The 14516-nt window shown below is 39.5% G+C and overlaps 1 protein-coding gene across 1 annotated transcript in view; it reads left to right on the top strand.

Annotated features, from left to right (window-relative positions):
- Window positions 1-14516, top strand: part of FBN1 (fibrillin 1) — a 273407-nt gene that overhangs the window by 145561 nt on the left and 113330 nt on the right. Inside the window, exons 11-15 of the mRNA XM_040226469.1 lie at window positions 4529-4708; window positions 5314-5454; window positions 7468-7587; window positions 10997-11122; window positions 12870-12992. Coding sequence (XP_040082403.1) covers window positions 4529-4708; window positions 5314-5454; window positions 7468-7587; window positions 10997-11122; window positions 12870-12992 — 690 coding nt within the window. The remainder of the gene's footprint in view (window positions 1-4528; window positions 4709-5313; window positions 5455-7467; window positions 7588-10996; window positions 11123-12869; window positions 12993-14516) is intronic.

Raw genomic sequence — 14516 nt, 5'->3', positions numbered from 1 at the left:
TGTTTTGACTTGTCTTCCGTGTCTTATTCATTTCCATGTAAAGCTCACTTTCTCTCATCTGGACTATTTGAGTGGCCTCCTACCTGGTCTCCCTGAAGTCCACAGCTGCCACAGAACGTTTTCCAAAGCCTAACTCAACTGAAATTCAGTTTTTAAAAATTGTGTCTGGGGAAAATGTAGAGAAAGATGTCCAGAAAATTTTTCTCAGGATAAACTCAGGCTTATCTGGTGGTCCAAGTCACTCCATTTCTTGAAAATAAAGTGAAAGTGAAGTCGCTCAGTCGTGTCCGACTCTTTGCAACCCCAAGTAGCCTACCAGGCTCGTCCGTCCATGGGACTTTCCAGGCAAGAGTGCTGGAGTGGATTGCCATTTCCTTCTCCAGGGGATCTTCCCAAACCTGGGTCTCCCACATTGCAAGCAGACAGACTCTTTACCATCTGAGCCATCCCTGAAAATAAAATTTTACTTTTTAGCAGAAAAGCCTCCAAATCTGATCCCAGTTCATCTTTTAATTCTTGTTCTTTGTAGTAGCTTTATTTTCTAATTAAATTATATAATACGGCTTTCCTTGAACCCAGCCTGTGCATTTCTAAACTCAAGCATCCTTTCTTCTCAAACTTCTCCTCAGTTCAGGTCCTTATTCCCCACTCCTCACCCCTACCACCTCTACCTGTTATATGCCCTCTTGTTGGTTAAGTTCCCACTCAGATATGACTTAATCCTTGCACATCCCAAGATAGCCACAGCGGGAAGTGCTACCTTCTAGCTCAGTGCTCTAGGTTTGTACTATTGCTATGATACAGACACCATCTGCTCAGCTTTGGGCCCGTATGTATTCCTGTATTGCTTTTTTGCTAGCTGATAAATTTCATTAGGGGGTCTCAGTCATCATTACAGTGCCACATTCCTTCTGCTTTTTTAACACTTCACCAGTACTTGGCAAAAACTTGCTGATGGGAGGCATTCGGTTAGTGTACAACTTATTAGGTGACATCTTTCCCACCAGTTATAAGTAAAAACTGGGGTTATAGTTACTTCTCAATCTGGTTCCTGAAAGTGTGTTTCAATCAGGAAATTTTAGGAGAGAAAGTCAATATGAGGATAGATGAATGCAGAGTTAATGAAATACTTCAGAGTGTGCTATTCACAGACTATGAATGCCCCAAGATCATGGATTATAGACCTGCTCACAGATGTTTATTTTAAAATTTCTGTTTATTATAAAATTTCTGTTTATTATTGAGAATTATATATATGGATTAAAAAGCAAGAAAGTCTTTTCAATATTTTAACATATAACAAGCTATATATTGCCATATATTTTGACTGTCTACAGCCTAAAAATATAATGCTGCCTCCTTAGTTCATTAGCGGGACCATATAGTAGATTGCTATTTAGAAGCACATGACTTTCCACTAAGACATACAGCATGGATATCAGGAGAATTGCTCTTTAAATATTTATGTTAACTTAGGAATCAGCAGCATTGATGTGAATTCTTTCCTGTCTCAATCAGGCCTTGAATAGAAGGAAGAGGACTAGAGTAGGCGTATGTGCCTAAAGACTTACTTTAGGGCGCATGGAGCAGAAGGCCTGGTTCCCCTCTGTGACTTTCCAGGGAGCTGCTCTCCCAGGGGTACCACTGAAAGATGTACAACCCCAAGATAGGCTCAGAGTAGAGCAAATGGATAGAGCAAACTGGTTTTCAGGTAGACGTGTGTGTTTGCTCTTTGTTCAAATGTTTCCTACCAATACCACAGAGCTCTAGGTTCTTAATTAATGAAGAATGATAACATAGGAAGGATTATTTCAGATTGGTCAGCTTTTCACTCAAAGAAAAATAATCAGTTTCATCTCCAAGTTAAATAGAGATAGAAAAGATGGATATCAGTTGAACAAAATTAGCCCCACGTTGCTGATTCTGAATGTAAAGGGGCTCAATGGAAAGTTCCTAAACTAAAGTAGGAAAAAGTACAGAACCAGACTGATATACTTTCATGGAGAGGTTAAGATGAATTTAATGGCATGCTTGGGCTTCCCTGGTGCCTCAGTGGTAAATCTGCCTACAATGGTGGAGACCCAGGTTTAATCCCTGGATAGGGAAGATCCCCTGGAGAAGGGAATGGCAACCCACTCCAATATTTTTGCCTGGAGAATTCCCATGGACAAAAGAACCTGGCAGGCTATAGTCCATGGGGTCACAAAGAGTCGGACATAACTGAGCGACTGACACACTCTAAAATAATATAACCAAATTAGCAGAAATGTTGATAAGCTACCCAACTTCTTTTATAGGAATCCTAAAAGACGTTTAAAAAAGATTGATTGGTGCTTGGAAGCTAAGTACAATTGCAATTCAACTAAATCTATCATAGTTAATAAATTCCTCTTATGTGCAATTTTCCAGGTGAGGCTGAGGGTAGGAATTAATTGTGAGTTAGATATGATCCTTGGTTAAAATGCTGCACAGTCTTAGTGGTAGAAAGTTGTAAGAAAGCAGGTAGCCAGGAAATGATAGATATGGCACATCCAGGTAATAATTCTATAAGAAAATCACTGTGGTTTGAAAATGGAGATTGTAGCATTCTGATTCAGGGAAGCATAAACAACATATAAATCCTTTCCAAATTCAGTTAGGCATTACTGAATCTCAGTAAAATTCCAGATCAATAATGCAGTAATAGAATTCTCTGAAAACATAAACTTAATCTGAGTTGGAAATGTCAGATATGATTGAAAATGTTTCAGTAATGGATCAGAAAATAACAACAAAGTACATGGTAGCTAGGTATGTTTGTGCTGTGCTGTGTTAAGTCGCTTCAGTCGTGTCTGACTCTGTGCGACCCCATAGACGGCAGCCCACCAGGCTCCCCCGTCCCTGGGATTCTCCAGGCAAGAACACTGGAGTGGGTTGCCATTTCCTTCTCCATGCATGAAAGTGAAAAGTTTAGCCAACTGTTAATGGACAGTATGTCCAGTGAGGTTGAAATATGCATACATTTCAGTAAGACATATTACTGTGTCATTGAATAAGTCAGATTTTAGTCCACAAGGAAAATAAAAATACTAGCCTAATTTCTATTAATGGATGGATGAAGGTAGCATGAAAAGTTTCTATGGGAGAATTCCTATGTGACAGAGATAATAAAATCATCAACATTTTGGAAACAGGGGAAAAAAGAGTATTTAAAAGTCATATAGTTTACTTGTTGAAGTGAACTATGACAAAATACAGCTATTTAAAGCAAACATGAAAATGGATAAGTAAATACCCTTCTCAAAACTTGAATCCTGCTTAAAAATACCAGTTTGGAAGTCTCCCTCCCCGCTCCCCCCATCCCCTGAAATGTGCCACAAGTCTAAACATGATTTATTCTAATAAGGAACTGGCATTGTGGAAAGTAGGAATTGGTCTGTATGTGCGGTCATAGGGGAAACAGTTGATCATCACCCTTGGTGCTTCTTCTGCCTCGTGGGCTGTTTCTTCTCTGTCACTTTTTTGTCTTTTACAAATAGGTATCCATCAGGGCTCTGTCTCCTTACTCCCTTCTCTTCGCTTTCCACACCTTCCTCATGGGAGCTCACCCATCCCCATGACTTTAAACACCACCTGTCCACTGAAAACCCCCAAACTTAGCAGCAGCCCTGACTTCTTCTCTAGGCTCCAAACTCTCTTATAAAACTGCTATGTGACATCTCCATGTGGATGTCTGATATCTCAGAATTCACCTGTTCAGCTTTTGGCTTCTGTTCACCAAACCTGCCCCTGTCACAGTGTTTCCCATCTCAGCAGATGGCACCCACGTCAGCCTTGTTTCTCAAGTGGAGACCTACAGCTCACTCCTGATTTCCTATTCTCCTCAGCTACGACTTTCCTGTGATTTCCTATTCCCTTATTTACTGACATTTACTCCTTCCCTGAGCACAATCCATTTATCTTATCTCTAAATATGCTTCAGATGTGTTTACTTCTGTCCGGTTCCATCATTAGCTCCCTGGTCCAGCCATCCTTGTCTTGCCCTTGGGCTTCTGCAGCAGCCTTGTCTCTCTCTGGTACATTCTCCAGATCCAATGAGAATGATCTTCTGAAAATGTTCTTCTGATCATGCCTTGTCCCCACTAAAGACCACCAGCAGCTTTCCAATGTACATCAAATAAATCATGTGTTCTTTAGAGCCCTGTGGGAGCCATGGGTGGGAAGATTGGGTGGAGATCATGGCATCTTATTCTATTCTACCTCGAGGTCAATTTTGACATAGGTAAAGACTTCTTAAGTTTTAGGAGGGGTATGTGGTACTACCATGGGAAGTTTTTCTTTTGGGGGGGTTTTGAATTATTGTTTCTGTGTGGTTGCTGCTGTAGGTATTAGGGATGGGCATGAAGTCTCTTGGCTTTTTGCCTTTTCTTCAGTTGACCTATGTCATTTCTGGATCAGTTTTATTCAGAATTCCTTTAAACAGTAAGGGTGATTCTCATGGGCCTGTGACATATGCTGTAGCTCAGCTATTGTGTTGTGTTTTTTCCAGAGGATTTCAACAAGCTGTGCTCCGTCCCTATGGTAATTCCTGAGAGGCCAGGATATCCTCCTCCACCCCTTGGCCCCGTTCCTCCCGTTCCCCCTGTCCCTCCTGGCTTTCCTCCTGGGCCTCAAATCATGATCCCTCGACCACCAGTGGAATATCCGTATCCATCGCGGGAACCACCAAGTAAGAATTCAAAAAGTCATCCAATTACTTTTCTTGCATTAATTAGGTTAATTTTGTTGTCATTGTTTATGCTGCTTAAGTCATTAAATTTAGAATTCTTAAATATTGCATTTACACAGTCTCATGTATAAAGTTCTCAACTAGCCTATTACATAGAGGAAAATGGACAATTTCATATTCTCCAGAAATTAGCATCCTTTTGTTATTGATATTGTGGGAGAGATTTAAATCTGATTCATAGAGGGGAGGTGTAAAATTACACTTTCGGTTATGTATCATGCAAAACAATTTTGCAAGTAGTTAAATATTAAGCTTTTCCCGCCAACTGGTGGCTTGAGCATGAGGCAGAGAGAGGGCGAGGGAGAAGTGGGCAGAGGAGCAGGCTACTGCTGGGCTGCAGTACCTGGCTGCATGTTCCGGGATGCACAGGTACTCTCTGTAGGCAGGAATGGAAACACTCTCTGCTGGTAACAGATAACCTTTGCCCAACGAGTGTCCTCCTTCCTTTAAGGTTCAGCATCTTCCCTGTTATTACGGAATTCAGCGCTAACGAAAGATGCTCTAATTTTAAATAATTTTAATGGGGTCTCATGCTGTTCTTTTAGGGGTGCTACCAGTCAACGTCACTGATTACTGCCAGCTCTTTCGCTATCTCTGTCAAAATGGTCGCTGCATCCCAACCCCCGGGAGCTACCGGTGTGAGTGCAACAAAGGATTCCAGCTGGACCTCCGTGGGGAGTGCATTGGTACGTGGTGAACCACTGGGCTGGCGCCGAGAGGCTGCTGCAGCTCTGCTCCATGACTGGATAGGTTTTCTATGGCTGCTGTAACAGATTGCCTCAAACTTAGTGGCTTTAAAGCAGCACAGATTTATTATCTTATATTTCTATAGGTTAGAAGTCCGACATATTTCTTACCAGGCTAAAATCAAGGTGTCAGCAGGGCTGTGTTCCTTATGGAGGCTCTTGGAGAGAATCCATGTCTCTGCCTTTTCCAGCATCTAGAGGCTGTCTGTTTCCTTGGCTGAAGGGCTGTTTCTTCATCTTCAAAGCCAGCAGTGTAGCTTCTTCAAATTTCTCTCTAACTCTCTGGTTCTCTCTTCTAACACTCTCCTTCACGTTTAAGTATCTTTGTGATTACACTGGACCAGCTGTATATTGGGCTTCCCTGGGGGCTTAATTGGTAAAGAATCCGCCTGCAATGTGGGAGACCTGGGTTCGATTCCTGGGTTGGAAAGATCCCCTGGATAAGGGCATGGCAACCCACTCCAGGATTATTTCCTGGAGAATCCTTATGGACAGAGGAACCTGGTAGGCTATAGTCCATGGGGTCACAAAGAGTTGGACATGACTGAGTGACTAAGCACAGCCCAGCCCAGCACAGCACAGCTGTGTATTTCAGGAGGAATGGATATTCTACCAACTAGTAGCTTAACTTGACTCCCCTTGCCGTGTAGCATATTCACAGGTTCTGGGGATTAGGACATGAACACGTTTGCAGGGGCATTCTTATGCCTACTGTTGTTTGGTGTTGTTTAGTTGCTAAGTCGAGTCTGACTCTAGCGACACCATGGACTGTAGCCCACCAGGCTCCTCTGTCCATGGGATTCCCCAGGCAAGAATACTGGAGTGGGCTGCCATTTTCTTCTTCAGCTGATCTTCCTGACTCACAGATCAAAGCCAATCTTCTGCATTGACCAGCAGATTCTTTACCACTGAGCCATCAGGAAAACCCTATGCCTACTATAGTGTCTTTTAACTTTCATTGTAAAATAAATTCAAGGCATTGCTGGTAACTCTAACTTGAGACATCGAATTAAAGCCTGACCATTAAAGCTTTAAAAATACCCCCAAATTGTGAAACTTTGCATGTGTTGCTAATTTGAATGAATAACTCACCAACTATGTCTAGTTAGTCATTAAAGAATGAAGCAAGGAAGTTTAAGTGTTGTCAAGGCAGTCAAGCTAGTGAAGAAGGAAATCGAACACAAGAATAAAATGTTTTCGAAAGCCCCTTCGAGTAGCCCACTAGGAGAGAGTGCTTCAGTCCTTAGAGGTCCTCCAGAGCTAGGTGGGAGAGGGAGCATCTAGCTCAGGGTTGAGATCAGACCTGCATCTGCCACAAGAAGCTTGTGACTTCAAACAAGTGGGTTCCCTTCCATAAGCCTTAGCTTCCTCATCTTTACAGAGGAATAAAACCCAGTTTACCTGTAAGTATACCGGTAGCTCTAAATGACTATAAAACTAGTGAGAGCCTGTCTGGGGGCAAGGTGGTGGTGGTGGCATCCTCAGTGGTGGGCGAGACGTGTCCAGACTGCGATAGCTTCATGGTTTGTTGTAATACTCTTAAAGCAACTCAGAAAGGAATGATTAGGTATGGTTGGGCCTTCTTTTTATTGAAGTAACGAGTTTCAAGAGACACTCAGAATCCTACCCAGAAGCCACTTCTGAAATGTTAGTCTGTTTGATTCCCTTAGACCAGACCCAGGGAAGAGAAAATGTTTATTAGCTTGGAGTGTTGAGTTGCTACTATTTGGCATTTTACTCTGAAGAATGACACAGGAAAATAATACACTTTAACTGCTCAACCCGACCAGTCTTCAAGTGGCTGGTGGCACCGTTATTGTAGTGGAAAGAAAAAGGAACCTTCCATTAAGCTATTTATTTCTTGAAAGTGTTTTAACGTGTAAAGGAAACCAACAAAATGGTCTTAGAGTTATGGCCATCTAACTTCTTCCTAAAATATACCGTGCTTTGCAGATGTTGATGAATGTGAGAAGAACCCTTGTGCTGGTGGCGAGTGTATTAACACGCAGGGCTCTTACACCTGTCAGTGCCGACCTGGTTATCAGAGCACACTCACGCGGACAGAGTGCCGAGGTATGTTCAATCTGAGCTTGGCATGGGGGTCGTGTATGCTGAGTAAGGAGTTTGCTTTGGAGGAATTCCATGGAGCTTAAATAACCCTTGCTTGGAGAGACTAAGATACTCCCATTGCCTTTTGCGCTTAATTCCACATATTGTTACTCTGAATTATGTTACATCATAATTTTATGTTACATCATAAAATCTGGCAAACATTCCAGTTATTTTAAAAGATGCTTCTGTGCCTATGGGAATATCTTCTTTTTACCAACCTCCCCCACCACCTTTTTTTTTTTGCCTTGTCACTATTGTCTCTTAAATTGTAATCAGAAAGCTAGGGAATAGGGTTATCCTTTGTTGACAGAAAAGCAGAAGAAACTTTCAGGTGAAATTTTCTGCAATTAGTTGCTGAATGGAAAGGCCTGAAGGATAAGAAGTACCTGTAAATTCTTGCTGTTGATTCGTGTGGTCAGCAGTAGCATCAGCTAGGGGCAGGTTGGACATGCAGCAACTAAAGCCCCACCTGAGACCTGCTGAATCCAAATCAGCATTTGAACACGGTCTTCCAGGGATCCGTATGTGTGTTAAAGTTGGAGAAGCCCTGCTGTAAAGTTTCCTCATAAAAATTTGCCTTCAGTTTTGTTTAGTAGTTGACTTATTAGTCCACCCAAAAGTCATCTTAGATGACTTTGATGTACTGAGTTTCTTCTTTATTTTTTTCTAATGTTTTATTTTGTATTGTAGTATAGCGAAGTAACGATGTGACAGTTTGATGTGGACAGAGCAGGGACTCAGCCATACATATACATGTATCCATTCTACCCCAAACTCCTCTCCCATCCAGGCTGCCACATAACATTGAGCAGAGTTCCCTATGCTATACAGTAGGTCCTTGTTGGTTATCCATTTAAAATATAGCAATGTTATACTGAATTTCTGAGACAGAAATAATTAAGATGTGCTTCCCACTTCAGGGCACTCAAATATCTATATCTCTATAAATTTGGTGCAGAATGATCTATTATCATGGATCAAGTAAAGGCAGATAAAAGCAAGAAAATTCTCTGTTGAAATTAAATACAAGGAAATATAGGGAAGTTTGTATTGCTTAAAAAATTTGTCAGCCATTAATGAGTTAATTTTATTTGCCTCTTTTAGCAAAAGTTCTTTATATGAGTTGACATACAAGTGTTGTTTTTATTTTTATTAGTGACTGTCTTCAAAATCTTTGAATTTGGTTCTGACTTCGAGATTTCTTGCCATCAGTGTATCTTAGTACACTACTTATAAATAGCAATTTTGAGCAGAAAAACCTGGAGAACAACACGTGCATCTGTTAATATTTCTATTAATGGTCTACTGACTGAATTACAAGTATAGTTGGAATTTTTAACTGAGCTTAGGTCCTTCTTTATGACTTTTGTTTAAAATAATCAGTGCATACACACAGTATATTAGGCATTTTTCAATAGTGGAAAATAAACTGAAACCAGTGTTTCAGAAGACAGCACTATTAAATAAGCAAATAGAAGACATTGAAAGCACTCTTCTAGGCGGAAACCAGCCAGTGTAGGTGCATGTTACTGTCATCAATCTGAGACTTAATTTATTAGAGACTGAGGATTACCTAAAAGCCTCAAGTACTGTGTTCTTTAAGGGCTGCTGCTGCTAAGTCACTGCAGTCGTGTCCAACTCTGTGCGACCCCATAGATGGCAGCCCACCAGGCTCCCCCGTCCCTGGGATTCTCCAGGCAAGAGTGCTGGAGTGGGGTGCCATTGCCTTCTCCATCTTTAAGAGCTAGTGCTAAGTTTATCTCAAACACGAGAAGTTGATAACATACTCACATTTGGAGATAGATGACAGTGGTCACAGAATGGTCAGAAAGGCTGTATACTCAGCTAAGAAGGAGGACAGGTGGAACTGAACAGAAGGGGACAGTAGAAACACAGAAACAGACAAGACTTTGAATGGCAAGCTTATCATTTATTTTTGTAAGGCAGCGGAGCCCCGATGGCATTTTCAAATTAGCGAGGAGAGAAAGAGCTGAACTCTTTATCCTGTTTATTTTATCCCTGGGCCTCCATAGATTATAGAATCCTTAAAGAAAAAAAAAAGTAGATTATAAAATCTTTAAAAAAAAAAAGTCTGCTGAAGAATATGTGGCTTTTTACTATTTTTTTTTTTAGAGTATGGAACGAGTCAGATTTTAGTAAGGATTAAGAAATAAATGAGAGAGAAAACGATTGTAGGTTGTTGGCACAAAGATCAGACAGAAGGAAAGCCCAGACTGCCTCAGCTAGTCCAATGACTCGTGTGGAAACCACTGCTGGATCTGCCCAGAAAGAAAGTGCGTCTGAGGGTCAACCACAAGACACCGTGCAGACACAGGATAGACAGTCAGAATAACCAGTATGCCATGAGTGCACATTCTTGTCGCCCAGAGGACTTTTAGAGCACTTACACCCAGGGACACGTGGCCTCCACTCAGCGTGGAGAGGTCTGCTCCCATCCAGCTCTGCTCAGCGCCCTGGCCTCTGTCTCCTGGGGAATAAGCCCTGGCATAGGTTATGTGCTCGGTAGACAGGATGGTTTGTGTTCATCCCCTTTGATGTTCATCCAGGCATGTAGCCTGGAAACTGAGGGGAATAGATAATCCAGGGTACCTTGCTGTCTACTTTACGTTAATTATTAATCTTTAAATGCAAGATCAGATGCAGGTTGTTTGAATTATTGTCATTTTTAACACTTTTGTATCCTGCTCTGTTATATAATTTGGCATAATTTTTAAACACAAAAGAAAAAAAAGGGAAAATATCCCCAAAGTACCAATATTTTGTTTGGTAGACAGAATACTCATAAAGTTATAAAAGAGACTAGGAATTTATAAACAAAACTGTATTTGGACCAGAATTGCCATAAGGAAGATAGACATTTAAGAGCCAAATGATTGATAGTTTTCAGATGGAATTAAGTTTTTTAGCTGTGTTTTTTTTAATGGCATTTCTGTTTAATTATTCTGATACAGCTATCATCAGATTTGCCTTTTTGATCATGCCTTAAAAGAAATCGGCCAAAGCTCACTGTAAATAATGATATATTCTGGCTCATTAAATTAGCTAGGAAATGATGCAGAAGAACCTACTTTGTTTACAGAAATGAGATTTAGGGAGTCTTATTAGAAATTAGAGTTAGATTGAATGCTGTTATGTCAGCATCTTTTCTTTCGTATGTCTTTCAAACTTTTATTAGTCATCCTAATTACATTTCATATTGTTTAATTCTGAATTTATGTTGAAGGATATTATTTAGTTACTGAAACCCAAGACTAAGATCATGAGTTTGGAGATGGTGAGAAGGAGCAGTAAAATAATTTTAAATCCCCTAAATAAATCTATTTCTTTCTTTTTAACTCTTTCTTTTTAGACATTGATGAATGTTTACAGAATGGCCGTATCTGTAATAATGGACGTTGCATCAACACAGATGGCAGTTTCCATTGTGTGTGTAATGCAGGATTTCACGTCACACGAGATGGGAAGAACTGTGAAGGTAATATAATGTAATAATAATGTTATTTGGCTTTTTCTGTTGCAGTTTCAGTACCAAAAATCTTTAACAAGACAAAGTCAAATACTTAGTAAAAGGTATATATTCACCTGTGGTTATCTGGGAGGAAACCTAAGTTTTCAATAGTATTAATTCCTTTAATTCATTTTTGTGTGAGTCAAGTAACATTTTAAATATAGGAGCCGAGCTTGCTTTTCAAAGATTCCTAATGATGAAACTTCTATAACATAAATCATTACTTATGAATTTTGAACAGTCAGAATTTGTACATTAAAAAAAAATAGAACACACATAATATGCATTCTTGAGTCACTTAAAAGTCTTTTGTTTAAAGTATGTGTGCAGTAATGAAATATTACTAATGAGTATCTGAAAATGTAAAATTTGAGAGAAATATTGACGATTGAGAGTCAGCCTTCATATTGCCTGTTGAATTAATCACCTCACTTTGAATTGGGCTTTTTCATTCTGTCTTTTCCTCTGCCTATTTTTTCTGAAATTGAGAATATGACAATTACTGATGAGTTTCTACTTCTTAGACCTTTAGCAAAAAATGAAGAATGCTCCTTATCATCTTTCCCAACGTCTTTGGGAAAGACCCCAAGAATCTATTCATACGTTAAAAGAATTTCAAAATTGTTCTTAGAAACATTTTTGGCAGAATATTATCTCAGTGATTCAATTCAAAGACTTAATGCCAAAATTCTCAGTTGGGATAGAATCTTGTTTAAAAAAGAAAAAATCATAAATTACTTTGGTCTGACTAAAGCCTGTAAGTGAAAACACACTGTGTCTAGAAGAGCAAGTGCCTCCTAAGAGCTGCAATGTTAAATAAAACAGCATATTGATGAATTTCAAGAAATATCCCTATGATCAAGGGATCCTAAGGGTTAACTGTCATGGCTGTGCTCTATAGTTGTCTTGCATTTTAAAAATACTTTTTTGCTACCCCTATTAAAATTCAAACTACAAGCAGTTCTCTGGTTTCTCCTTTCAAAGACTCAGGAAGTAGCCTAAATACATTGCAAATTTCATCATTCTTAATTTTGATTTTGTTTTTATTTTCAGTATATTAGAAGTTATATGAATCTCTAAATATATACATTGGGTTGGCCAAAGAATTTGTTCAGGTTTTTCTGTAAGGTGAATTTTTTGGCCAACCTAATATTTATATGAAATTTCATATTTATATAATTCTATATGAATGTAATATATGTACATATGTTATACATATACATTTCATAATCTGTATATGTTTGTGTATACATATATATGTATATATGCATTCTTTCTAAGTCGCTTCAGTCATGTCTGACTTTTTGCAACTTTATGGACTGTAGTCCACGAGGCTTGTCTGTCAAGCTCTAGGCAAGAATACTGGCATGGGTTGCCATGCCCTCCTCCAGGAGATCTTCCCAACCCAGGGACAGAACCCGCATCTTTTGTGTCTTTACCACTAGCACCACCCAGGAAGCCCATATGTGTGTATATATATCCACGTCCTATAGTTTAGCCCTATAGCACAGGTCAAAAATTGAGAACTTTAAATACATATTTCATATGTCACTCTTCTCTTTGTATGCTGTAATTTGGATGAAAATTAACCTTAGACAATAATAACAAGAAGTAGAGAAATGTGAAGAAATAAAATTATATTGATCCAGATGGGCTTCCTTTGCAAGCTTACTTATCTGGTCATTAAGAAAATACATTCTTCTATATTTTTCAGATATGGATGAATGCAGCATAAGGAATATGTGCCTTAATGGAATGTGTATCAATGAAGATGGCAGTTTTAAATGTATTTGCAAACCTGGATTTCAGCTGGCATCAGATGGGCGTTATTGTAAAGGTTTGTGCTATGAAACTCTCAGTCATATTCTTCATCTGTTTTTCCTCCTCTCTACATTGTTTAAAGCTACTGCATTTCCCTATTAATTCTCCCCATTTATAGTACCCTTAGTTCTGGATTAGTAAACCTGACTGGAACGTCTTAAATTGAGCCATCCAGAGAGCTATGGTTTATACTCAGAAGGCTGTTCTTATTTCAGAAAGGGTGTTTTGATGTCTTCTCAAAAGAGCCCAAGGCTCCATAGAAAATGAATGAGAAGCTGAACTTTCATTTGGACTACCAACAGCCATGAGCATCTTATTCCATAAGCTGAGTTACATCTCTTCCTTGTAGTTGAGGAATAATTGCAGTTGACTTCTTGATGGCTGTCATTTGCCACCTCTTATATCTTCACTGAACAAAATGTTGTAGACAGTTACTACAATGATCTCTTAGTAATTACCTCAAAATACCTTAAGAAACACAATTTATTTAAACTTTATCAAGTCACATTAAGCAAAAAGGGAAAATAAGATTAAACATAAGAAATAAAGGAACCAGGAACCATTGTTTAGTTCTGTAACTTTTGGAATAATCTTTTTGCTCCAGGTAGTGAAACAAAATGAAAATTTTTATTTGTGCTGTTGAACACTGAGGTCCTGAGCAAAGTCATCAGAGATAAGTTTGTGCTTAATGTCTCTTGCCTAATGTAGTCAAGGATGAGTAACTATTGCATGTGTGTCCAAGATCTGAGTTGGAACCAGACCCTCAAGGAACACCATACTGAAAACAGGTCCAGGAAATCTGCTAAAATACGGCATGCATTCAAAGCCTTCTGCTTGTAGCTTTGGATGTATAAGTGTAGAGTGTCAAGCGATTCAAGATTGAGAAGGCAGGAGCAAGTTGTACAGTGCTTCTCTGAGTGCCCCTGGTGGGCAGCTTTGGTAAAGATGATATGGTAGAAAACCTTGTGTTTATTAAGTCTTCTGCATGATGTGTATTTTCTCGAGGCTTAAAAGAACTTCTAGCCCTTGGTTGTTTACCTACATTCTCTATGACCTTCACGTCAGTGGCTCTTAATATTGTGCAAATCTGCCTTCACAGCAAGAGAAACTTTTTTCTTTTTTAAAAAATTAGAAGTAGGAAATTGGTTTCTGTCCTTTTGAGCTATGTGTCGGGAGGAGCTTATAGTCAGGAAGACAAGATTAACACATGGAAATATTAAGACAGCATACAACAAAGCACCAGATTGTTAGATTAAGAGCTGTACAAGTGAGAAAGAAAGGGGAAGGGAATGATTGCTGGAATATTTGGAGCTAGGCTTCCAAACAAAATAACACAAGGAAATGTGAAAGCCCCTTTGTGAACAGACCTTTTTTGAGAACACACACTCCTCTTACCTTGGAGCTTGCTAAGATTCCCTTTCGATGCCTACAGGCTGCCAGTGACCCAGGCCACAGCCTCTTCAGGGAGGCCAATAGATGATGCTGATGTAATTGTTTCAGAGCACATTATGACCTCATAGGTGAAACTAGGTTTTGCAAC

This window comes from Oryx dammah, unplaced genomic scaffold (assembly GCF_014754425.2).
Source record: "Oryx dammah isolate SB20612 unplaced genomic scaffold, SCBI_Odam_1.1 HiC_scaffold_26, whole genome shotgun sequence".
Classification (NCBI taxonomy): Eukaryota; Metazoa; Chordata; class Mammalia; order Artiodactyla; family Bovidae; genus Oryx; species Oryx dammah.
The sequence above is the reverse complement of the archived record's forward strand: the minus strand, read 5'-3'. Positions and strand labels throughout refer to the sequence as shown.